The sequence below is a fragment of the Elephas maximus genome, chromosome 4 (assembly GCF_024166365.1).
Source record: "Elephas maximus indicus isolate mEleMax1 chromosome 4, mEleMax1 primary haplotype, whole genome shotgun sequence".
Lineage (NCBI taxonomy): Eukaryota > Metazoa > Chordata > Mammalia > Proboscidea > Elephantidae > Elephas > Elephas maximus.
Window position 1 is genome coordinate 191,473,065 of NC_064822.1, and position 24,045 is coordinate 191,497,109.

At 46.7% G+C, this 24,045-nt stretch overlaps 1 protein-coding gene across 1 annotated transcript in view; it reads right to left on the reverse strand.

Moving 5' to 3' along the window:
- CERK (ceramide kinase) overlaps window positions 1-24,045 on the reverse strand; it is a 68,731-nt gene that overhangs the window by 29,525 nt on the left and 15,161 nt on the right. The window contains exons 2-3 of the mRNA XM_049884680.1: window positions 9,474-9,587; window positions 8,732-8,854 (exon numbers count right to left, since the gene is read on the reverse strand). Of these exons, the coding sequence (XP_049740637.1) occupies window positions 8,732-8,854; window positions 9,474-9,587 (237 nt within the window). The remainder of the gene's footprint in view (window positions 1-8,731; window positions 8,855-9,473; window positions 9,588-24,045) is intronic.

Here is a 24,045-nt window from a genome sequence, read left to right on the forward strand (position 1 = left end):
CCCAAGGATGCTGAGTTCTGCTGAGGACAGACTCACTCGCTGCTTATGAAGGAGCCCGTGAAACATGAGTTCTGCAAGGCAGCAGCTTCCTTCTCTGCCATGTGGAGGAAAGCAAGCTTGTAGAGAACAAGGAGAGGGAAGCAGATGCACAGAAAGGGGCATTCAGACGGACAGACAGGCAGACTTAGTTACAGAAAGAAGCTTTGGAATGGAGATGGACAGACAGACAGAAAGACAGAAACCAAATGGATTCCAGTCCCTGGTTACAGCCCTCTCAGGAGGCCCAGCTAAACTCCTGCGCTGGAGTTTCAAGTTGTTGTTGTTGTTGGGTGTCACTGAGGTGGTTCCGACTCATAGCGACCCCACGTGACAGAGCAGACCTGCCCCATACAGTTTCCTAGGCTGTAATCTTTACAGGAGCAGATCGCCCGGTCTGTCTCCCGGGGAGCCGCTGGGTGGGTTTGAACCACCGACCTGTCGGTTAGCAGCCAAGCACTTAACTACTGTGCCACCAGGACTCCTTGGGGTCTCATGAGTCTTTGCTATTTTCTTATAATAACTTCCATATTTCTGTTTTGGTCAATTCAAGTAGATTCTCTTACTTAAAATGAAACTTAAACTCACACATCAATAAAAATAGCAAAAAGGTATTAACCCAACAGAACTGAAAACTTGTCCACACAAAAACCTGTGCACAAATGTTGATAGCAGCACTATTCCTGATAGCCAAGAAGCGGAAACAACCCATTTACCTACCACCGGATGAACGGATGAACAAAATGTGGTCTATCCATAAAAGGGACTAAAGTCCTGACATAATACATGCTACCATATCGACGAGCCTTGAAAACATGACGCTGAATGAAAGAAGCTAGACACAAAAGGGCCCATATTGTATCATTCCGTTTATAGGAAATACACAGAATCCGTACTGAAGAAAGAAATACTGCAAAATATTAACAGCTGCAGGATCTAGGTGGTGGGTCTATGAATGCTTACGGTACAATTCTTTCAGTTTTCCTGTATCTTTGGAAATGTTCATAATAAAATATATTAGGAGGAAATATGCAATGGTGAGAAATAGGCCAAGGCAAAAGTTGAGTCTTTAAAAAATCACAGAAATTGATAAATCCCAATAAAACTGGTAAAGAAAAAGGGAGAAAAGGCAAATGACCAATACCAGGAATAAGAAAAGGGTGTCACTCTCTGGAGTGATCTATAAATATCACAAAGAAAATAAAAGGATCCATTGACGAATATATGCCAATAATTTTACAAATTCGGACAAATTCCTCAAAAAATTCAATTTACTGAAGCTGAGAGAAGAGTTAGAAAATCAGAATAATCTGGTATCTAATAAAGAAATGGGAACCATTACCAAAAACCTTCCCACAAAGAAAGTCCAGGCCCAGATGGCTTCACCAGTGAAGTCTTCCAAACTTTTAAGGGCAAAAATAGCCCCAATGTTATATGAACTTTTCCAGAGAACAGAAAAAAGGAAAGGAGGGGAGGGGAGAGGAGGGGAAGAGAGGGATGTGGAGGGAGGGAGGGAGGGAGGGAGGGAGGGAGGGAGGGAGGGAGGGAGGGAGGGAGGGAGGGAGGGAGGGAGGGAGGGAGGAAGGAAGTAGACAGACTTCTCAACTTCTCAGTGAGACCACTGCAACCTTGACAACAAACCCAGCTGTCTTAATCGTCTAGTGCTCCTGTAACAGAAATACCCAAGTGGATGACTTTAACAAAGAGAAATTTATTCTCTCACAGTCTAATAGGTTACAAGTCCAAATTCAGGGCGTCAGCTCCAGGAGAAGACTTTCTGTGTCCACTCCGCAGGAAGGTCCTTGTCATCAATCTTTCTCTGGTCTAGGTGCTTCTCCACGCAGGAACTCCAGGTCCAGTAGACTGGCTCTGCTCCTGGCACTGCTTTCTTGGTGCTATCAGGCCCCCATGTCTCTCTGCTCGCTTCTCTATCTCAAAAGAGTTTGGCTCAAGGCACAATCTAATCTTGTAGATCTCATCAACATAACTGCCGCCGATCCCATCTCATCAACAACAATAGAGATAGGATTTAGAACACATAGGAAAATCACATCAGATGACAAAATGGTGGATAATCACAATACTGGGAAACATGGCCTAGCCAAGCTGACATATATTTTGAGGGGACACAATTCAATCCAGGACACCAGCCAAGGACATTATCAGAAAGGAAACTTAGAGCCCCACTGCCACCCTTAGGTGCAAAAATCCTAAACGAGACGTGGGTAAGTCAAATGCAGCAATATATATAAAGGGTGACATAGCACGGCCAGGTGGGGCTTACTCCAGGAATGCAAAGGGCTTAAACAACCAGAAATCAATGTGATTCATCAGCCCATTAACCCAAGAAGAAGACAATCACTTGATCGTCCTAATACATGCAGAAAAAGCATTTGTCAAATTCAACACCCATTCATGATAAAAACTTTCAGCAAACTGGGATTAGAAGGGAACTTCCATAATATGATAAAAAATAATCGATTTCAAAAAAGCCTAAGCAAGCAAGTCTTAATGATGAAATAATGAAAACATCTCCCCAGAGGCCAGGAATGAGACACAGGGGCCTGCTGTCTCTGCTGCAGTGGGGGTCCAAACCAGGGCAACAACCCGAGGAAAAGAAGCAAAAGGCATCAGAATCGGAACGGGAAAAATGTAACTGTCATTATTCACAGATGACATGATTGTGCTTCTAGAAAATCTAAAAGAATCATCAAACTATTAAAATTAATGAGTGACTTTGGGAAGGTCACTGGAAACAAGGTGAATATACAAAATTCAACTGTTCTTATGTACACAAGCAATAAGCAAATAAAAAACAAAATAGTGACACTACAGCCTGGCGGGGACAGGACAGTCTTTTCAATAAATGACACTGGGCCAATCGGATGTCTATATTTTTATAAAATGAACCTTGTCTACTTACCTCACACCACCACACAAAAATCAATCCCAAATAGTTTATAGATCTCAATGTGAAAGGTAAAACAAGAAGGCTTTGAGAAGAAAACATAGGAGGACCGCTTCATGACCTTGAAGTAGACAAAGGTGTCTTAAGTAGGACACGGTCTAACCATAAAGTAAAAAAAAAAAAAACTAAGATAAAAGGGGCTATATACTAAAATTAAGAACCTCTTTTCATCAAAAGACACCAATAAGAGAGTGAAAAAGGGCAAGCCACATAACGGGAGAAGGCATCTGTGATTCATAAATCCCACAAAAGATTCAGACCCACATACGCATAGTCCCCCACCCAGCAACCCCATTCCTAGGTACACGCCCCAGAGAAACGCAAACATGTGCTCACCAGACGACATGTATAGCAGGATTATTCATAATAACCCAAAGCAGGAAGCTATGGAGATGGCCACCAACAGTACAATGATGTATAAATGGTCGTATAGTCACACCATGGAATACGGAATTCCGCACAGCCCTGAGCGTGAACAACCTCCAACCACACATCGTTCTGGTCTACACATGGATAAATTTCACAGACATAATGTTGACCAAAAAAAGCCAGACACAAAAGAATTCATACTGTGTGATTCTATTCACACAGATTACAAAAACTAGTCTAGTTGTTAGGAGTTGGGGTAGTAGATCCCCTTGAAGGGGCAGTGACTGCAGGGGGCAGAAGGGGGACTTCTGGGGGCTGACCATGTTTCTTGATCTGGGTGCTGGCTACATGAGCAAGTTCAGCTGGTGAAAATTCATCTAGCTGTGTACTCAGGATATGAAGCACTTTTCTGCATCTATGTTACACTTCAATAAAACATTAAGACAGAGAACACAAAGAGAGGTTAAAACTGCAGAGTAGCTGAAGGACTAGAATCATGTATTCAGATACAAGCAGACTATATCACCACCCCCGTCTGTCGCTTCGTCATACTGTGGTGATTTTATGTTGCTGTGATGCTGGAAGCTACACCATGGTATTTCAAATATCAGCAGGGTCACCCGTAGTGGACGGGTTTCAGCAGAGCTCCCAGACCAAGACAAAGAAAGCGTGGTGATCTACTTCCAAAACTTAGCCAGCGAAAACCCTACGGACCACAGCAGAACGCTATCTGACATAGTGGTGGAAGATCAGCCCCCTAGGCTGGAAGGTGCTCAAAACACAGTTGCCACAATGATGGGCTTCGGCACACCAACGATGGTGAAGATGGCTCAGGAATGGCAGCATTTTGTTCTGTTGTTCATGGGGCCACCATGACTTGGGGCTGACTCAATGGCAACTAACAAAGACTATATAAAATATACAACTGTATGGGCTGTTCCACAAATCACAGAGAAAAATAATAAATCCACGTTACTCAAGGGGAGGCAGTGTTAAGAGGGCGTTCTCTTCCAGTCCCCACCTACAGTGTCACGCCTTGAATGCAAAGACTCAAAGTCTAATGAAAGCAAACAGATAAGACAGGACGGAAGGGAAAGGAGAGCGAGCACAGATGGGGAGGAGGTGTCCAGAGACCAAGGAGGAGAAGGCCAAGAAACAGAAGGGAATTTTCTGAGCCGAATGCTACAGAAACGCTGAAGGACAAGAGTTGGCACAGAGCTCGCGAGGTTTGAAATGTGAGGAGAGGTCAACACGAACTTGTAATGAGGACTGCGCCCCACAGGATAAGACAGCAAAAGGCAGAAACCAGGTCCTGCTGCTCAGACGACAATCTAAAGATGTGCTTCTTCAAGCAAGGGAGCTTTTCCGAAGCTGACGCACCTCGTCAGGGCCTGCCCTTGACAAGTTTGTTTCCTTGCAGGGAAATACCACTTTCTTAATTGAGATACCAAATGAATCCAAAAAGACATAAAACCAACCTAAAATGCATGCTGTTCCTAATTCTGTGGTGGAAGTCTGTACCTGAATTGTCAGGACTGTGTATTAAGATTATAACCAAACAACTTGAAATGGTTCTGTACATACAGAATGAATTAACATCTACCATGATTTTAACAATGGCGGACTGCCTCGCGGCAATTGCTAACTAATTCTTTAGGTTCCTACTACATCTCAGATGTAAGGGACACATCCCAGATGTTTAACAGGAACATTCCTGCACTTGTTGTTAGGTGCTGTCGAGTCAGTTTTGACTCACACTGATCCTATGTACAACAGAAGGAAACATTGCCCGGTCCTATGCCATCCTCATAATCATTGTCATACCTGAGCCCGTTGTTGCAGCCACTGTGTCAGTTCATCTTGTTGAGGGTCTTCTTCTTCTTTGCTGACCCTCTACTTTACCAAGCATGATGTCCTCCTCCAGAGACTGATCCTGACTGACAACAGGTCCATAGTATGTGAGATGCAGTCTCCCCATCCTTCCTTCTAAGGAGCATTCTGGTTGTATTTCTTCCAAGACAGACTTGTTTGTTCTTCTGGCAGTCCCTGGTATATTCAATATTCTTCACCAACACCACAATTCAGTCTTCCTTATTCATCGTACAGCTTTCGCATACATATGAGGCGATTGGAAACACCATGGCTTGGGTCAGGTGCACCTTAGTCTTCAAGGTGACATCTTTGCTTTTTAACACTTTAAAGAGGTCTTTTGCGGCAGATTTGCCCAATACAATGCATCTTTTGATTTCTTGACTGCTGCTTCCGTGGGTGTTGATTGTGGATCCAAGTAAAAGGAAATGCTTCACAACATCAATCTTTTCTCCATTTATCGTGACATTGTTTATTGGCCCAGTTGTGAGGATTTTTGTTTTCTTGATGTTGAGGTGTAATCCATAGTGAAGAACGTGGTCGTTGATCTTCATCAGTGTTTCAAGTCCTCTTCACTTTCAGCAAGCAAGGTTGTGCAATCTCCATAATGTAGGTTGTTAATGAGTCTTCCTCCAACCCTGATGCCCTATTCTTCTTCATACAGTCCAGCTTCTTGGATTATTTGTTCAGCATACAGATTGAATTAGTATGGTGAAAGGATACAACCCTGATGCACACCTTTCCTGACTTCAAACAATGCAGTATCCCCTTGTTCTGTTTGAACGACTGCCTCTTGATCTATGTACAGGTTCTTCATGAGCACAATCAAGTGTTCTGGAATTTCCATTCTTGGAAATATTATCCATAATTTGTTATGATCCACATAGTCAAATGTCTTTGCATAGTCAATAAAACAGAGGTAAACACGTTTCTTGTATTCTCTGCTTTTAGCCAGGAATTTTGCCCATAGAACCCTTCGATATTGCAATTCAAGGCTTCAGTTCCTTCAGCTTGAGAAATGCTGAGTGTAGTCTTCCCTTTTGGTTTTCCAATTCCAGGTCTTTGCACATTTCATTATAGTACTTTGTCTTCTTGAGCCCCCCTTTGAAATCTTCTGTTCAGCTCTTCTATTTCATCATTTCTTCCATTCACTTTAGCTAATCTACATTCAAGAGCAAGTTTCAGAGTCTCTTCTGACATCCATTTTGGTCTTTTCTTTCTTTCCTGTCTCTTTAATGACCTTTTGCTTTCTTCATGTATGATGTCCTTGATGTCATTCCGTAACCCATCCGGTCTTCGGTCATTAGTGTTCAATGCATCAAATCTATTCTCTCTTTTTTTTAATTGTGCTTTAAGTGAAAGTTTACAAATCAAGTCAATCTCTCATACAAAAACTTACATACGCCTTGCTAGTTGCTCTCCCCCTAATGAGACAGCACACTCCTCCTCTCCACCCTGTATTTCCTGTGTCCATTCAGCCAGCTTCTGACCCCCTCTGCCCTCTCATCTCCCCTCCAGACAGGAGCTGCCCACATAGTCTCATGGGCCTACTTGAGCCAAGAAACTCACCCCTCACCAGTACCATTTTCTATCTTATAGTCCAGTCCAATCCCAGTCTGAAGAGTTGGCTTTGGGAATGGTTCCAGTCTTGGGCTAACAAGAGATATGGGGACCATGACCTCTGGGGTCCTTCCAGTCTCAGTCAGACCATTAATCAAATCTATTCTTCAGATGGTGTCTAAATTCAGGTGGGATATAGTCAAACTTGTACTTCGGCTCTCGTAGACTTGTTTTACTTTTCTTCAGCTTCAACTTGAATTTGCATATGTGCGAATGATGGACTGATGTGTAGTTGGCCCCTGGCCTGGCTCTGATTGATGATATTGAGCTTTTCCATCATCTCTTTCCTCAGATGTAGCTCATTTGGCTCCTGTGTATTCCATTTGGCACGGTCAGTATGTACAGTTGCTGCTTACATTGTTGAAAAAGGTATTTCCAATGAAGAAGTCGTTGGTCTTGCAAGACTCTTATCATGCGATCTCTAGCATTGTTTCCATCATCAAGACCATATTTTTCAACTACTGATCCTTCATCTTTGTTGCCAATCACCAGTAATTATCGATGCATCCTCATTGCATGTTCGATCAATTTCAGACCGCAGAAGTTGGCAAAAATCTTTAATTTCTTCATCTTTGGCATCAGTGGTTGGTGCATAAACTTGAATACTAGTTGTATTAACTGGTCTTCCTTGTAGGTGTATGGATATTATCCTATCACTGACAGCGTGTACTTCAGGACAGATCTTGAAATGCTCTTTTTAACAATGAATGTGACGCCGTCCCTCTTCAATTTGTCATTCCCGGCACAGTAGACCATAAGATTGTCTGATTAAAAATGTCCAATACCAGTCCGTTTCAGCTCATGAATGCCTAGGATATCTACATTCAAGAGTTCCATTTCATTTTTGACAACTTCCAATTTTCCTAGATTCTACATTCCACGTTCTGATTATTAGCGGATGTTCTATAGCTGTTTCTTCTCATTTTGAGATATGCCACAGCAGTAAATGAAGGTTTTGAAAGCTTGACTCCATCCACGCCACTAAGGTCGACTTTACTTGGAGAAGGCAGCTCTTCTCCAGTTGTCTCTTGAGTGCCTTCTCATCTGAGGGACTCATCTTCCTGCACTATATCAGACAATGTTCTTCTGCTATTCATAAGGTTTTCACTGGCCAATTTTTTAGAAGTCGATCAACAGGTCCTTCTTGCTAGTCTCCTAGTCTGGAAGCTCCACGGAAACGTGTCCACCATGGGTGACCCTGCTGGTATTTGAAATATTGGCAGCATAGCTTCCAGTATCACAGCAACATGCAAGCCACCACGGTACGACAGACTGACAGACAAGTGGTGGTTTCCTCCTCTTACCTGGTTTAATGCTCACAATCACCTTGATGGTAGGTATTACCATCCTCATTTCCAGTAGAAAAAATCGATGCCCAGAAGGTTAAGTGACCTGCCCTAGGTCTCCCGGGGAGTAAGGGGTGGAACTGGGACTCAATTCCAGTGTCTCGACTCTGGAAACGCGTGCTCTTTCCAGCACACTATGCTGGCCCCCTAATTAAAAAAACAAACAAAAAACGGTTGCCGTCGGGCTGACTCCATCTCATGGTGACCGTGTGTGTGGCAGAGTAGAACTGTATGCGCCATAGGGTTTCCAATAGCTGGTTTTTCAGAGGTAGATCACCAGGCCTTTCTTCTGAGGCGCCTCTATGTGGACTTGAACCTCCAACCTTTTGGTTAGCTGCCGAGTGTGCTAATGGTTTACACTACCTAGGGACTTTGGCCCTCTAAAAAAAAAAAAAGTCAAACTTATCAAATTCACCCTAGTTAGAACAGGTTTTATAAGGAAAGGAGAAGGGATGTACAGAGACCTCTGAAGTACACATAAGCTTGGTTCTGTATTTCCACAAATGCATAAACACATACGTACTCAGCTCCTCAAGCAGCTCTCTGAGCGTCTGCAGCCACAGGTTACACAGCTGCTCTTCGGTACTCCAGAAAGTCACCTGGGCCCGCTTCCAGCGGTGACGCCGAGCTCGCTTCACGCAGTGCACTGTGCAGAGACAAAGGCACCTGTGAGCACAAAGTCGCAGTGCACTGTGCAGAGACAAAGGCACTCGTGGGCACAAAGTCGCAGCCTCTCTGGCAGAGCCGCACGTGAGCTTGCTTCAAATGCATGCTCATTTTCGGTACATGACTCAACATTTCCCAGCAGTTCTCTTTTCTGCCAACTAGCTAGTAACTTTCAACGTGTATTAGAAAAAAAGATTCTAGTTCTCATTTCTTTTAACCCACTTAAAAAAAGAATAATAATAATAATAAAAAAAACAGACGATCAACAACCAAAACATTCACTAAAAGCAGATCTTGGGAAAGCTGATATTAGAAAGTTTCCAATAAAGATAAGTCAAGAAAATGACAAGCTTGTTTAAGGAGTCCTGGTGGCACCATGGTTAAAGTGCTCAGCTGCTAACCAACATGTTGGTGGTTCAAACATGCCAGCCACTCCATGGGAGAAAGTCTGCTTCCATATAAATTACAGCCTTCAAAACCCTATGCGGCAGCTCTGCTCTGTCCTGTAGGGTCGCTATGAGTCAGGACTGAGTTCCCTCCCCTGTAATCTACGTGGAATTAATGAAGAACTGTGGAAGAAGGTATTGAGGATTTGTCACCTGTAAACGCATGAGGCTTCTCCATTTTCTGCCATTTTCCACTGGTGTAGTGTTTCCCGTTAACATCTGCTTCTTCCACGGTGATGATCTCGGAAACAGGCACAGAGCAGACATCTGTAAAGACAGTACACTCTTACATCTAACGAATTCATCAGTGAGGTCCAGCTCATGTCCGGAATCCAACTCCACAATGCTGGCAATATGGTGTTATTCTCATTAAGAAAACCACAAGTAAAAAGTAAGGTCGTACGCCATTTTTTAAATTCAGAGCTGGGCAAATACTGGAAACTCAAATGTGATTGGAAACGGGGTGTTTTATCCAACAGAGTCACCAAATGCATGCTGTGGCCTGTCAAGCAATGTGTTCACCCATTCAATCAGCATGTGCTGAGGGGAGCTACAGCACTGAATTGGGGAAGCATGTACGAAACACGGTCATTGTCCTCAGGACGATGCTTGGCTCAGAAACGCAATTGGAAAATGACCCGTAACATGATTTTAGTACAACACAGACAGTGGCACCTCAGAGGTCTACAAGGGGCACAGTACCACAAGGGAGGCAAGACTGGAGGTGACAGCCACATCACCAAGAAGACCAGGAGTAAGGACTGGGGCCCCAGCACAGGGGATGACCTGAACATAGCGCAGTGTCAGGGTCTGCGGAAGCCAGCTTGTCCTGCTGCAGGGACAGCCAGGACGCAGGGACAGCCAGGGCCACTGAGTGCATGAATGAGAGACGGTCAGGGCCGAGCCAAAGGAGAGACAGGGAGAGGAGGGTTCCCGGAAAGACCATGTTGAGTTTGACTGGATGCCAGAGAAGAAGGGGAGATGTGGATGGGCTGACTAGATGACAGTTGCGGGTACTCTCTGGCCCTGGAAACCCAACAAGAGGCAGGTCTGATCCAAACTCACTGAGCCACTTTGGGTGGGCAGGTGCAATTACAGGACCGCAGATCCAAAGGAATTTCTGAGCTGGAAACATGGCTACAGGAGTCACAGGGTGACGACTGTAACTGATAGGGCCATGGCTATGGAAGACACAGGGTGACAGCTGTAACTGATGGGACCATGACTACAGGAGTCACAGGGTGACGGCTGTAACTGAGGCCGCGGGTCTGAGAGGTGCCACCCGGGAGGGTGTACCCACTGAGAAGCAGAGGAAGACAGAGGCACCAGGGTGAACAGGCTCCCTCCATAGGCCAAATTGTGAACTGTTGACGGGAACCCCAAGCTTGGTGGTTAGCATCTTATGTTGGCTCTAAGGCCTGCAGCACAGCTGAAATACTGTATCTCTGCAATCACTAAATGGAAAAAGTTCCATCAGTCGGGAGGGGCTGCTTGAGGGCCCCCCACCCTCAAGCTGTTCTGACGTGGGGTCTGTGAGACCGAGTGGGGCAGGGCCCATGGACCCCAGATCAGCCCTCGCTGTTCTGCCCAGGGAGGACAATACTACGCCCTGCCTGGGCTCCTGCCCCATCCCCTGCCTCCTCCTCCTTGCTGCTGCCAAGCTTCTAGAAGGCAAATTTCCACCCAGCTCCCATGTGGCCAGCTCCTGCCAAGGGGCACGTGCCCACCTACAGCATGGGGGCCCCAGCCCGGGCTGTCAGTCCCTCACCTGTCAGCGCCTCACCGTTTAACTCATCCGTCAGCACCTGTGAGCACAGCTGTGCTGGCTGGCAGGGCGTCCTGTGACACCCACACCCCAGAACACGGACACAGCATCCTGCCTTCAGTGTGCGACCAAGAGCCTGTACTGACACCCCCTCCCCTTTGCTGCCATGCCTGCCTTGCCCTCTGCAGCACCCCAGGCCCTGTGTCACTGGTGGCCTGCGCCCTCCCCCCACCCCCACACTCAGGCTCCCACACTGGGTGGCATTCTGCTCGAACCCTGCTCTGAATAAGAGGGTGGGCCAACGGCTGCCCAGGCCCTTCTCGTGCAGGCTGTCCCGGGATTTTAGGGGCTGACTGGGGAGCATCCTTTACAACTGCGCTCTGAACTCAGAACAGGGAGGAAAGTGGATTTCTCAAGAGAACAAAGGGCATTTTGAGGACAAAACATAAATATAATCAGTTTTCACTCTCTTCAAGCATTAAATATTTTCTCCTACAGCATAAATGTCATTTAAGGTAATTTTCCACTTCTTAAAAGGTATCCGGGATTTGCAGATGTGAACAACCCCTATTTCCCCGTAGAGGACAGTGCACCCCGACATTCACCATGACCTCACCGCAGCACACAGCCTGAGTCGGGTGCCCTCACCTGTCGTCCCTCTGCCCAGGTGATGCTGGAGGGAAGTGCAGGGAACAGACGACGAGCATTGCTTAAGCACCTACTGCATGCCTCTGTAGTGTGACAGATGTCTCTATTTCAGCCCCAAATGTGCACATCTGGGAACTGCTTCCCAGGTCCCCTCCCCAGCCCCCAGTAATTCTCAACGATTTTTTTTCTTCTAAAGAAAGTGTCTTCTAACGCCACAATGTATCTAACCCATTGCTGTCAAGTCCATTCCGACTATTAGCAACCCTTTAGGACAGAGTGGAACTGCCCCACAGGGTTTCCAAGGATGGCTGGTGGATTTGAACTGCTGACCTTTTGGTCATCAGCAACAGCTCTTAACCACTGCGCCACCAGGGCTCTGCAGTGCAGCTAGTTACCTTTAACAGGTCTCTCCACCATCCACCTGTCAGTTTGTCCTACTGTGGTGGCTTGCATGTTGCCGTGATGTTGGAAGCTATGCCACTGGTAATCTCAATGCCAGCAGGGTCACCCACAGTGGGCGGGTTTCAGCGGAGCTTCTAGACTAAGACACTAGGAAGCAAGGCCTGGAGAGCTACGTGAAAACTAGCCAATGACAACCCTACAGCACACAACAGGACACTGTCCTACATAGAGCTGGAAGATGAACCCCCGGGTTGGAAGGCACTCAAATACACAGTGGCCGAAGATGGCGCAGGACCAGGCAACGTTTCCTTCTGTTTTACGTGTGTCAGAGCCGACTTGATGGCAACTAACAACAGATCTTTAAACTCAACAGAAATGGGAAATCGGTCCTAGAGTATGGCGTTCCGACAGGACCATTCAGGGCGTACCGAGGAGGCACGGCCTCCACGCTCCAGGAGGAGGCCGACGGCAGGTGGATGAAGGTGTAAGAGTGGTGAGGCCACGTGACCGCCACCTATCCCGCTCACCAGCTGAAGGGGAAGCAGGTGTCATGCAGGGATGCGGCGAAAGTGTGGATTTTCTGTGAAGTCTCTAGATTTTAGAGTGTTGGCTACAAATCAAAAACAAAAAAAAACTCACCGCGCAAGTCAGGTAAAAAGTATCAGTGTGAGGGCCACCGTCCACTGCCTCTAGGGGGAGGGAGTGCTGTTGTAAGGTGCCGTGCGACTCTCTGTAGTCCTCCTGACCACGTGGATCACAGGTGAAATCTCACTCAGCACCCTCACCACGTTTTTTAGCCTGGCCCAAGACGCCAAAAGTGAAATCAGATTTCTATCATTGAAAACAAACTAACGTAGCTCCGTATCAACTTTTTAAGTGTTATATAAGGCTCCAGAGCTTCCCCAGCCCAAGGTTATTTGTCCAAATGCGGCATAGCAAGTCCTGTTGGCCTCACCGTCAACAGCAGACACCATGTGTAAGAAAAACATTGCTTCTACTAACGATCTATTTGAATAAGGAAATTTTCACTTGCCACCATTTCTGCTTCAGCGTTTATTTTAATAACAAAGTTTCAAATAAAACTCTAAGCATATCCTAGCTATGATGGGCTCACGCAGGCCAAATGATCACGGAGATGGTGCAGGACCCAGCAACATCTTGTTCTGTTGTATATGAGGTCACCACGAGTCAGGGCTGACTTGACAGCAATAACGACACAGCCCAGTGAGCCCCCCAAAATCCATGATGGTCAGATGAGGCCCTTGACCACTATGATCTGCTGTTATGTGAACCACTAAGTGTGGTCTCTGCGCCTTGCCTGCACGCCCATGTGTGCCTTCTTCATTCTAGGGACATATCTTGGGTGAAAGTAGCCATTCCAGGTGAAACCCACCCCATAGGTTCTTCCGTGCCCCACTCCAGCCTGGCAGGCACCTGGGTGTGCTGGGCGAGCCCACTGGCTATGAGCCTGGTACCACGCGGGCCCAGGGCTGCCTGTGGACCAACCTTCCTCTACCATCCTCTTCCTGGTGCAGAGGCAAAGCCAGGCTGAGTTCTCCATCTCTCTTCATTCCAGCCAAAACCACAGCACTTACCATTTAAGGGAACAGCTAAGTGTGAACCCGGGGGCAAGCCTGCTGAGGCTAAAACCCAGCTCTGGCCCTTCCCAACGGTGTGAACCTGGGCACATTACTCTGAGCCTTGGTTGCCTCATCCGTAAAATGGCGACACTCAGGGATTAGCTGGGGCATCATCCTTCGCCTTGGCCCTGACGTAAGTACCTTCCTGTACTGCAGTTCAGCTGCAGGTGAGTAAGCCTTCTCTGAGACTGTCCTGCCCTTGGGGGACATTTTGCCCCTCCTTGGAATTATGCTACCCACATAGCAGGGCTCACCGCAGCTTCAGAATGTCAGAACTGCTAGCTGGTGTGGTGAGAAGCAAAGTCATAACCTGCCTTCCAGATGAGCTGGGAAAGCTCTCAGCAGGGAACACTCTCTGGAGAGGCAGGAGGAGGCTAGGCAGGTTTACAGAAAACGGGAGGAGAGAAGGGCCAAAGATTGGACGGGCAGAGGAGGGCCGGCACCAGGCGTGTGCTCCGGGAAAAATGCACAGACCGGTTCACCCGTCTTTGGTTGAGGCCCCTACGGAGCACATTTCCACTCTGCACACAAGGGTCGCCATGAGTCGGAGTTAGCTCAACGGCAATAGGTTTGGTTTGGTTGCTGGTTCATGAGCAGACACCGTTCTAGACAGAGAGGTGGAGCGAGAATGGACAAAGCCCTGCCCTCATGTGGCTAACATTCTGAAGATGGGAGACATCACCACACAGTAACATCAACATCAGTAAATCCTGTTAGAGCGAGCAGCAGAGGGGCAGGGCTCGGAGACTCGATGGAGGAGCGGGAATGAGCCCTGAGACTTCTAACTGCGGAGACGGCCAGTGCAAAGGCCCTGAGGCACGAGGACGAGATGAGGATCAGGAGAAGGGCCTCCTTTCCTCCTCAGGGAGGTGGAGCCCAGAGCCCTGGAGGGTCAATCTGCCTACCTCCATGGTAGGAGAGTCACCTACCAGGCCACCAGCACTACCAGCCCTGGTGACCTGGATGCTCCGCCATACCTGACTGGTGGGCACTGCACACTAGGGGTTGTCCTAGGCTCACAGCTCTCGCCACTCAGGAGAGAAAAAAATAGAGACCAACCAAGACAGAAAGAGCGAGAGACAGACAGTGAGAGAGAGAGAAGTGCTCACAGGCCAGCTGTACCTGCAGGCTTCACCTGATGCCCACAAAAGCCCTGGGACGAGAGGGCCGTGGACAGGTTACTCAAGTCAGGTGGCCTGGCACGGGTGACCCAGCACAGGAACACACCCGCCAGGGGCTTAGGGTGTGCACGGCCTCCAGTCTGAGGCGATCGCAGCTCCTTGTGGGCAGGCCACAAGGAGGCCACACCCAGACAGCAGGGGCCTTCACAGGCTCTGCAAGGCGGGACCCCCAAATGTTTCTCTCATCAGTGAGGTGACCAGAAAGCCGCTGCTGGATTGTGGGGAGAAGGGCAGACAGAACAAGGAGGCAGGGGCTCATATCCCAGCGGGCTCCCCACACAGTACCACAGCCTAAAGTTCACATGCATGGGCCTCTCTCAGGTGACATTCTCCTGCAGGCCTCCCAGGGACCTGGGGTAGACAGGCGGGCCTGCATCCCAGCTGGGGGACCCTGACATCTTCCCAGGGCCACCCCTGACTTGGGCCACGGAAGGTGGGAGACAGGGAAGCAGGAGGCTTCTAGGGTCACTCTGGGGACATGTTCTTCCTTTGGGAGGTGATGGGCAGGGGTGCCCTTGATGAGGACTCGGGGTCTTCTGATGAGGACTTGGGGTCTTCTGATAAGGACTTGGGGCTCTCCCTCCCTGGACAGTGCACTCCATGACCTACAGGGTGGTTGACTCTGGTATCCCATTTGCTTCTCACAGTCGGGTTGCAGAAAGTCAGGGGCTGCTCTGCCAGTGAGCGGGGAGGGAAGCAGACCCCAGAAATCTCTGCACCCCCTACCCCAGTGCTCTGAAGAAGGGTGGCAGAGAGACACACCATAGCTGCTGCTGACACATCTGTCACTGCCATGTGAAGGAATGTCATTTACAGAATCTGTTATGACACACAGACACATCAATGTGTCCTTCCAAAAAACACACCTGAAAAGCAACAGTCGAATTCACTATGTCTTAGGAAGAATTCTGCCTCAGAGGGGAAAACCAGGAGGTGCTGCTTCAGGGCCACGAGCTTCTGTGAGGGTAGTGGAAACATCTGGAAATGGACAGTGGTGATGGTCACACAGCAAGGGGGACGTAATTAATGAACTGAACCATGCACGTAAAGATGGCCGAGATGGCAATGTTTTGTTATATATATTCCACCACAATAAAATACAAAAACAATAGTCATTTAAAAACAATAATAATTCTGACTTAAAAGGGATCCCATATGCCTCCGTCACATGAGTCGGAATCGACTCAACACCAACTAACAACAACAACACCTTGGTAAGGCACAGGTTCTTTCACACCTGAGACAGACACAGACACTCATCAGCATTTTACGGGACCCAAGACCCAACAGCTTCTAGGTGGTTTACACAGCCCAGCCCAGCGCCCTCGCGGGCGTGCCACACTAAGGGGTCCTCTGCACGGATTCCGTTCCCATCGATCGCAGGGCCTGATGCGGAAAACCCAAACCCTGACTTTTCCGGAAGCCTCACTGCCGTGAGCTCTGTGGATGGATGATTCATTCCACCTGCACAGGTCCCCTTTGTGGCCAATCCATAAACCAGGTGCTGTCGAGCCAACCCCGACTCGTGGCGACCTTGTGTGTGTCAGAGTAAAACCGTGCTCCATAGGTGCTCAGTGGCTGATTGTTCAGGAGCAGATCACCAGGCCTTTTCTGCCGAGGCACCTCTGAGTGGACTTGAACCTCCAACCTTTCGGTTAGCAGCCGAGCACGCTAACCGTTTTCCACCACCCAGGGACTCCAGCCAATCTACAGAACTAGGTTTTTCTGGTTAAACTACAGGTTCGCTTACACATCTTTATCTCCTGGCCTGTGGGTTCACGGGAGTGCTGCATTAATCCGAGAGCCACTTCTATTAAACCAGCCAACCCACCAGCAGAATAGCTAACCACCGTCCAATTTACACTAGCACCTTAGGGTGTGTTTTCACCTCTCATTCACCCCTCTACCCATGTGAGATGTTGTCCTGGCATCCCCCTCGCAGAGACAGAAAAGAGGGCCAGAGGACCACAGGGGCCTGTCAGTGCCACCTGGGAATGCAAGGCTGAGAACCGGCTGATTGCCGCTCCGAGAACCCTGCCCTTTCCCCCTTGCCATGCTGCTTTGCAAGCCAGTGGGATTACTTCACGAACTCCAAACCTGTGTCCTCGACAAGTGAGCACTCAGGATTTCAGAATCCACTCTGAATTCCCTCTGCCACTTACCAGCGGTGGCCTCTCTAAGCCCCAGACCCTGTCTCTAAAGTGGGGATGATAACAGGACCTCTGAAAGGGCTGCCCTGAGGACTGCATGAGGTTATGAACACCAAGCACTGTAAGGACACAGTGAATGTCAGCACAGATAACAACGGCACTAAGACAGGACGTCTGGCCAAGCCTACGACAACCTCTCTCTCCCACAGATGATGCTAAGAGCTCTGGACATGAAACACACTGTCTTAGGGGTCTAGTGCTTTTGTTTGTTGTCATTTGTTAAGTGCCACCAAGTCGTTTTCAACTCATAGCAACCCTGTGCACAACAGAACAAAACACCGCCTGCCCTGTGCCATCCTCACAATTATTGTTATGTTTGAGCCCATTGTTGCAGCCACTGTGTCAATCCATCTCACTGAGGGTCTTCCTCTTTTTCACTGACCCAAAACTTTGCCAAGCATAATGTCCTCCTCCAGGGACTGGTCCCTCCTGATAACATGTCCAAAGTAAGCAAGATAAAGTCTCACCATCCTTGCTTCTAATAACCATTCTGGCTATGCTTTTTCCAAGACAGGTTTGTTCATTCTTCTGGAAGTCCGAGGTATATTCAATATTCTTCCAGTGCGCTATAACAGAAATACCACGAGTGGATGGCTTTAACAAACAAATATATTTTCGCACACTTTACGAGGCTAGAAGTCTGAATTCAGGGTGCCAGCTCTAAGGGAAGGCTTTCTCTCTCTGTTGGCTCTGGGGGAAGGTCCTTGTCTCTTCAGCTTCTGTTTCCTTGGCGACCTCTACGTGGCTTGGCATTTTTGTCATCATCTCTGCTTCCTGCTCTCTGTTAATCAGCTTGGTTTATACCTTGAAGGTGATCAGATTAAGACATATACCCTACACTGATATAGCCTTATTAATGCAATATAGAAAACCACATTCCAAAATGGGATTATATCCGTAAGTATACAGTGTGTGTGTGTATGTATGTAAAACCTGTTGCCGTAGAGTTGATTCCGGCTCACGGTGACCCTGTAGGGCAATATAGAACTGCCCAATAGGGTTTCCAAGAAGCAGCTGGTGGATGCGAGCTGCTGACCTCTTGGTTAGCAGCAGAGCTCTTAACCATTGCACCACCGGGGTCACTCCACAAGTACAGGGGTAAAGAATTACAACACATTTTGTGGGAGACAAATCCAATCCATAACACACACGAAGGCACTTAACTGCAGACTCTAAAAAGCCAATAGAAGCAGGCAGACTGGGCAGTGAAGTCAACACCTGGAGAGTGACCAGTGAGCTTCCTGGTTTCTTCTTTCCTTCTTTATCTCCAGCTTTGACCCAAAGGCTGCCTCAGATAACGCAGATGTGGACAGAAAAAGACCCACCCCTCTGGCTAGCAAAACCAGAGTGTGGGCGCAGCCTGGGAGAGGAGAGGGCTGGACAGGGGCACCCCTGGTTCTGTGTATGAACTGACACAAGTCCTGGGCTCACCCTCGGCTGCACAGGGGCAGGACACACCCAAAGAAGCACAGCACACGACATGGATGAGCCTTGACAACGTCATGCTGGGTGAAATAAGTCAGTTGCAAAAGGACAGATACCGTATGATCTCACTTACATGCAATAAGCAAATATATAGAAACCAAAAGTTATTAGTGGTGACCAGCCAGAATGCTCCTAGAATTGAGGGTGATGAGACATTGTTTTGCTTACTTTGGACCTTTTAACAGGAGGGATCAATCTCTGGAGAAGGATAACATGCTTGGTAAAGAAGAGGGTCATCGAAAAAGAGGAAGACTCTCAACAGGATGGTTGACACAGCGGCTGCAACAATGGGCTCAAACATACCTACTACTGTGAGATGGTGCAGGACCGGGCAGTGTTTCGTTCTGTTGTACATGGGGGCACAATGAGTTGGAGCCGACTCTGGGCACTGAGTTTATGTTAATGGTGGTGGAATAATTTGGAAAAGACAGGGATAATGGTAGCACAACCTGAAAAATGCAATCAATGTCACTGAATTGTAAATGTGGGAAGTTGTACTGGCAAATGCTTTGGTGTACGTATTTCAGCCACAATTAGAAAAAAGCAGCAGCAGCAGCACAGCAAAGGCCTTGAGATCTTAACTATGTTGTTGTTGTGGTGTGCTGTTGAGTTGATTTCGACTCATAGCAACCCCCTGTGACAGAGTAGGACTGCCCCATAGAGTTTCTTAGGCTATAATCTTTATGGGAGCTGACTGCTAGGTCTTTACCCTGCAGAGTGGCTGGTGGGTTCAAACCACCGACCCCTTGATTAGCAGCTGAGTGCTCAATCACTGTGCCACCAGAGCCTCATTTTAACTAACACATTAACTATCATATGTACCAGTTCCCATGTCCCAGCCTAACCTACTGATGAATGTGAGGGGCAGACCCAAGCAGCATAGCCAAGGCCTTGAAAATGGGCTGACACTGGAACTACTCCCACAGATGTGCAGTCTGTGCCCAGTCGGGTCAATCACCAAAGCATTCTAAAATTCCCCAGAGTATTTTCACAGGACACCAGTCTTATACCACAATACTCGAAATGTCCAGGATACAATCTGAAATTAATCAACATACCGAAAACCAGGAAAACCTGACATTCTCAAAGGAAAAGACAACAACAGGCGCCAACCCTGAGATGACCCAGATGTTGGAATTATCAGATACAGGCTTTAGGGCAGCTATTATATCCATGCTCCACAAGGTAAAGTTGACATTCTTAAGATGAATGGAAAGACAGAAATTTTCAGGAGAGAAATAGAAACTATTAAAAGGAACCAAACGGGAAACTTGGAACTGTAAAGTGCAGTATCTGAAATTTTAAAAAATCACCCGATGGGCTCAGTAACAGAATGGAGACGCTACAGCAAACAGTCAGGGAAGTAGATAATAGATCAACAGAATTATTCAATCTGAAGAACAGAGAGAAAATAATATTAAAAAATAAATAAATAAACAGGGACCTTTCGTTTCTAGGAAGATGGAGTAGACAGATTTTTCTCTTTTCCTCCCACTAAGTAAAAACCATGGATATCACGTATAAAAGGAACATAAGAGGACTCTGGAAAGCGGAAGGAAGAGGGCTGGGGACTTTGGGACTCAGGAACAACATGGCAGTGAGTTCCCCAGATGTTCTTTTTGCCTCTACACTGTATTTTTACACAAAAAACTCGAACCTTCTACTTTTGTTTGCCAACTGCACCCTCCCCCCACAAGGTATTTCCTTAAGCGTGCAATGCTAATTATTTTCATAGCAACGTGTAAAAAAAATTGGCATAGCAGCGCTTACGAAAATACTTCACGGGGGAGGGCACAATTGGCAAACAAACATAGAAGCTGCGCATTATATGCATAAAAATATGGTATCCCAGACTTGGAACTGAAGAAGTAGAAACTTGGAATTACCAATGAGAAAAGACTTAACAACAACAAAAAAAAGTCCCCAACAAAAGCCCACTCTCTCTGGCTCAAGGACCAGGAAAGGGGCAGCCTAGTGAACAGAAAACTTTTAGATAGGAGCAGCTCTACTCCAGCCAAACATCACCGAACAGTGTGGCCCCACCCCCTTAAGCCAGCGATGACCGAGTGGGGAGCCTAGACTTGTACCCTCTAGGGTTATAACAAGATGTCCCAACACCCCCACAAGGTAGTGGCAGAGAAGGCAGAGTAGGGAGCTAGGGCTGCCAACCTCTCAGGCTAGGAACAAACCCCATGCCCCTGTGGTGAAAGTGCAGACAACATGGGGAGCCTGGACTTGTAGCTCCCCAGGAGTAATGAGGAGCCCCTCCACAGGTGTCAACAGAAGCCTAGTGGGGGAACTTCTACCCTCACCTGGCAGGAAGCAAGTGGTGTCCCCTTTCCTGATGGAGCATTATCAGAGGACACCAGCTAGATTGGAAAATTTAAGTAATATCCAGAGTTTCTAAAATAATACAAAAATATCTAGGTTTGAACTGAAAATCACTTATCATAGAGTCGGCAATGACTCTATAGCACCTAACAACAACAAAATCAGGGGCAGGAGGGAAAAGGAAAAAAGGGACGTTTTGTTAGGGGGCGTTGAGTTTACGTTAACGGTGGTATAATATTCTGGAAAAGGATAGGGATGATGGTAGCAAAACAGAAAGAGCTCAAACGAATGCAAAGAGACAATCAATAGATGCCTGACATTGACTGGGAGGACAGAGACTGAGCTAGAACTACGTGGCTGAAATTTTAAAGCAGCCACGGCAAAAATGCTTCAACAAGCAATTCCAAACATGCTTGAAACAAATGAAAAAACAGAAAACCTCAGCAAAGAAACAGAGAGCACACAAAAGAGCCAAATGGGAATTTTAGAGCTGAAAATACAATAGCTGAAATGGAGAACGCTATGGATGGCCTCAACAGCAGAATGGAGGGGACAGAAAAAAGAATCAGTGACCTGGAAGGCAGAATAATACACACTACTCAATCTGAACAACAGAGAAAAAACAGACTCAAAACAAAACAAAAAATAATCACCCAATCAGAACAACAGAGGAAAAAAAGACTAAAAAAATTAATAGTCTCTGGGAATTTGAGGGGTTCTAACAAAAGAGCAAATATATGTATCACTGGAATTCCAGAAATAGAAAAGGAAGAGGATGGGGCTGAAAAGTACTAAAAAAAAAAAAAAAAATGGCTGGAAACTTCTCAAACCAGGCAAAAGACATACACCAGCAGATTTAACAAGCTGAGCAAACCTCACGTAGGATAAGGTCAAAGAATTCCACACCAAGACACATAATAGTCAAATTTTGGAAAACTAAAGACAAAAAAAAAAAAAAATTCTTAAAAGCAGTGAGAGAGAAACAACACGTTACCTGCAAGGGAAAACAATTCAGATAGTGGATTTTGCATCAGAAATCATGGAGACCAGCGGTGCAGTCACTGTGCAAAACAGTTTTTCCAAGAAGTAACTAGTAGGTTTGAACTGCCAACCTTTTGGTTAGCAGCCGAGCTCTTGACCTCTATGCCACCAAGGCTCCTCCCATCCCGGGTAATCACTACTAATTTCTGGTTTCTATATATTTGCCAGAGAGCCCTGGTGGCTCATTGGCTAAGCACGTGGCTGCTAACCAAAAGGTTGGCAATTCAAACTCACCAGCCGCTCAGATGAAGAAAGATGTGGCAGTCACCTCCCGTAAAGATTACAGCCTTGGAAACCCTCTGGGAGCAGTTCTACTGTCCTACAAGGTCACTGTTAGAATCAATTCAATGAAAATGGGTTTATGTTGTTGTTGTTAGGTTCTGTCAAGTCAGTTCAACTCAGAGGGACCCTATGTACAACAGAACAAAACACCACCTGGTCCTGTGCCATCCTCACAATTGTTGTTATGTTTGAGGCCATTGTTGCAGCCACTGTGTCAATCCATCTTGTTGAAGGTCGTCTTCTTTTTCACTGATCCTCTACTTTACCAAGCATGATGTCTGTCTTAGTTGTGTAGTGCTGCTATAACAGAAATACTACAAGTGGATGGTTTTAACAAAGAGAAATTTCTTCACAGTAAAGTAGGCTAACAGTCCAAATTCAGGGCATCAGCTCCAGGGGAAGGCTTTTTCTCTCTGTTGGCCTTCTCATCAATCTTCCCCCAGACTAGGAGCTTCTCCACACAGGGACCCTGGGTCCAAAGGATGTGCTCTGCTCCTGGCACTGCTTCTTTCTTGGTGGTATGAGGTCCCCTACTCTCTGCTTGCTTCCCTTTCCTTTTATCTCTTGTAAGATAAAAGGTGGTGCAGGCCACATCCCACGGAAACTCCTTTACATTGGATCAGGGATGTGACCTTACTAAAGGTGTTACAATCCTACCCTAACCTCTTTAACATAAGATTACAACCACAAAATGGAGGACAACTACACAATACTGGGAATCATGGCCCAGCCAAATTGATACACACGTTTTTGGGGGACATAATTCAATCCACGACAATGTCCTTCTTCAGGGACTGGTACCTCCTGATAACATGTCCAAAGTACGTGAGATGACGTCTCGACATCCTCACTTCCAAGGACCACTCTGGCTGTACTTATTCAAGACAGATTTGTTCATTCTTTTGGCAGTCCATGGTATAGTCAATATTCTTCACCAACACCATAACTCAAATGCATCAATTATTGGTCCAGTTGTAAGAATTTTTGTTTTCTTTATCTAAAGGTGTAATCCATACTGAAGGCTGTAGTCTTTGATCCTCATCAGTAAGTTCTTCAAGTCCTCTTTCAGCAAGCAAGGTGGTATCATTTGCATATCACAAATTGTTAATTAATCATCCTCCAATCTTTATGCTTCACTGTTCTTCATAGAGTCCAGTTTCTTGGGTTATTTGCTCAGCATACAGATTGAATGAGCACGATGAAAGGACACAACCCTGATGCACCACCTTTCCTGACTATAAACCACGCAGTACCCCCTTGTTCTGTTCAGACAACTGCCTCTTGGTCTATGTACAGGTTCCTCAGGAGCACAATTAAATGTTCTGGAATCCCCATTCTTCACAATGTTATCCAACATTTGTTATGATCCACACAGCTGAATGCTTTTGCATCATCGATGAAACACAGGTAAACATCTTTCTGGTATTTTCAGCTTTCAGCCAAGATTCATCTAACATCAGCAATGATATTCCTCATTTCACACCCTCTCCTGAATCCAGCTTGGATTTCTGGCAGTTCCCTGTCTATGTACTGCTGCAACTGCTTTTGAATGATCTTCAGCAAAATTTTACTTGTGTGTGATATTAATGGTATTGTTCAATAATTTATGCATTCTGTTGGATCACCTCTCTTTGGAATGGACACAGATATGGATCTCGACCAGTAGTGGGCCAGGTAGCTGTCTTTCATATTTCTTGGCATGGATGAGTGGGCACTTCCAGTATTGCATCCGTCTGTTGA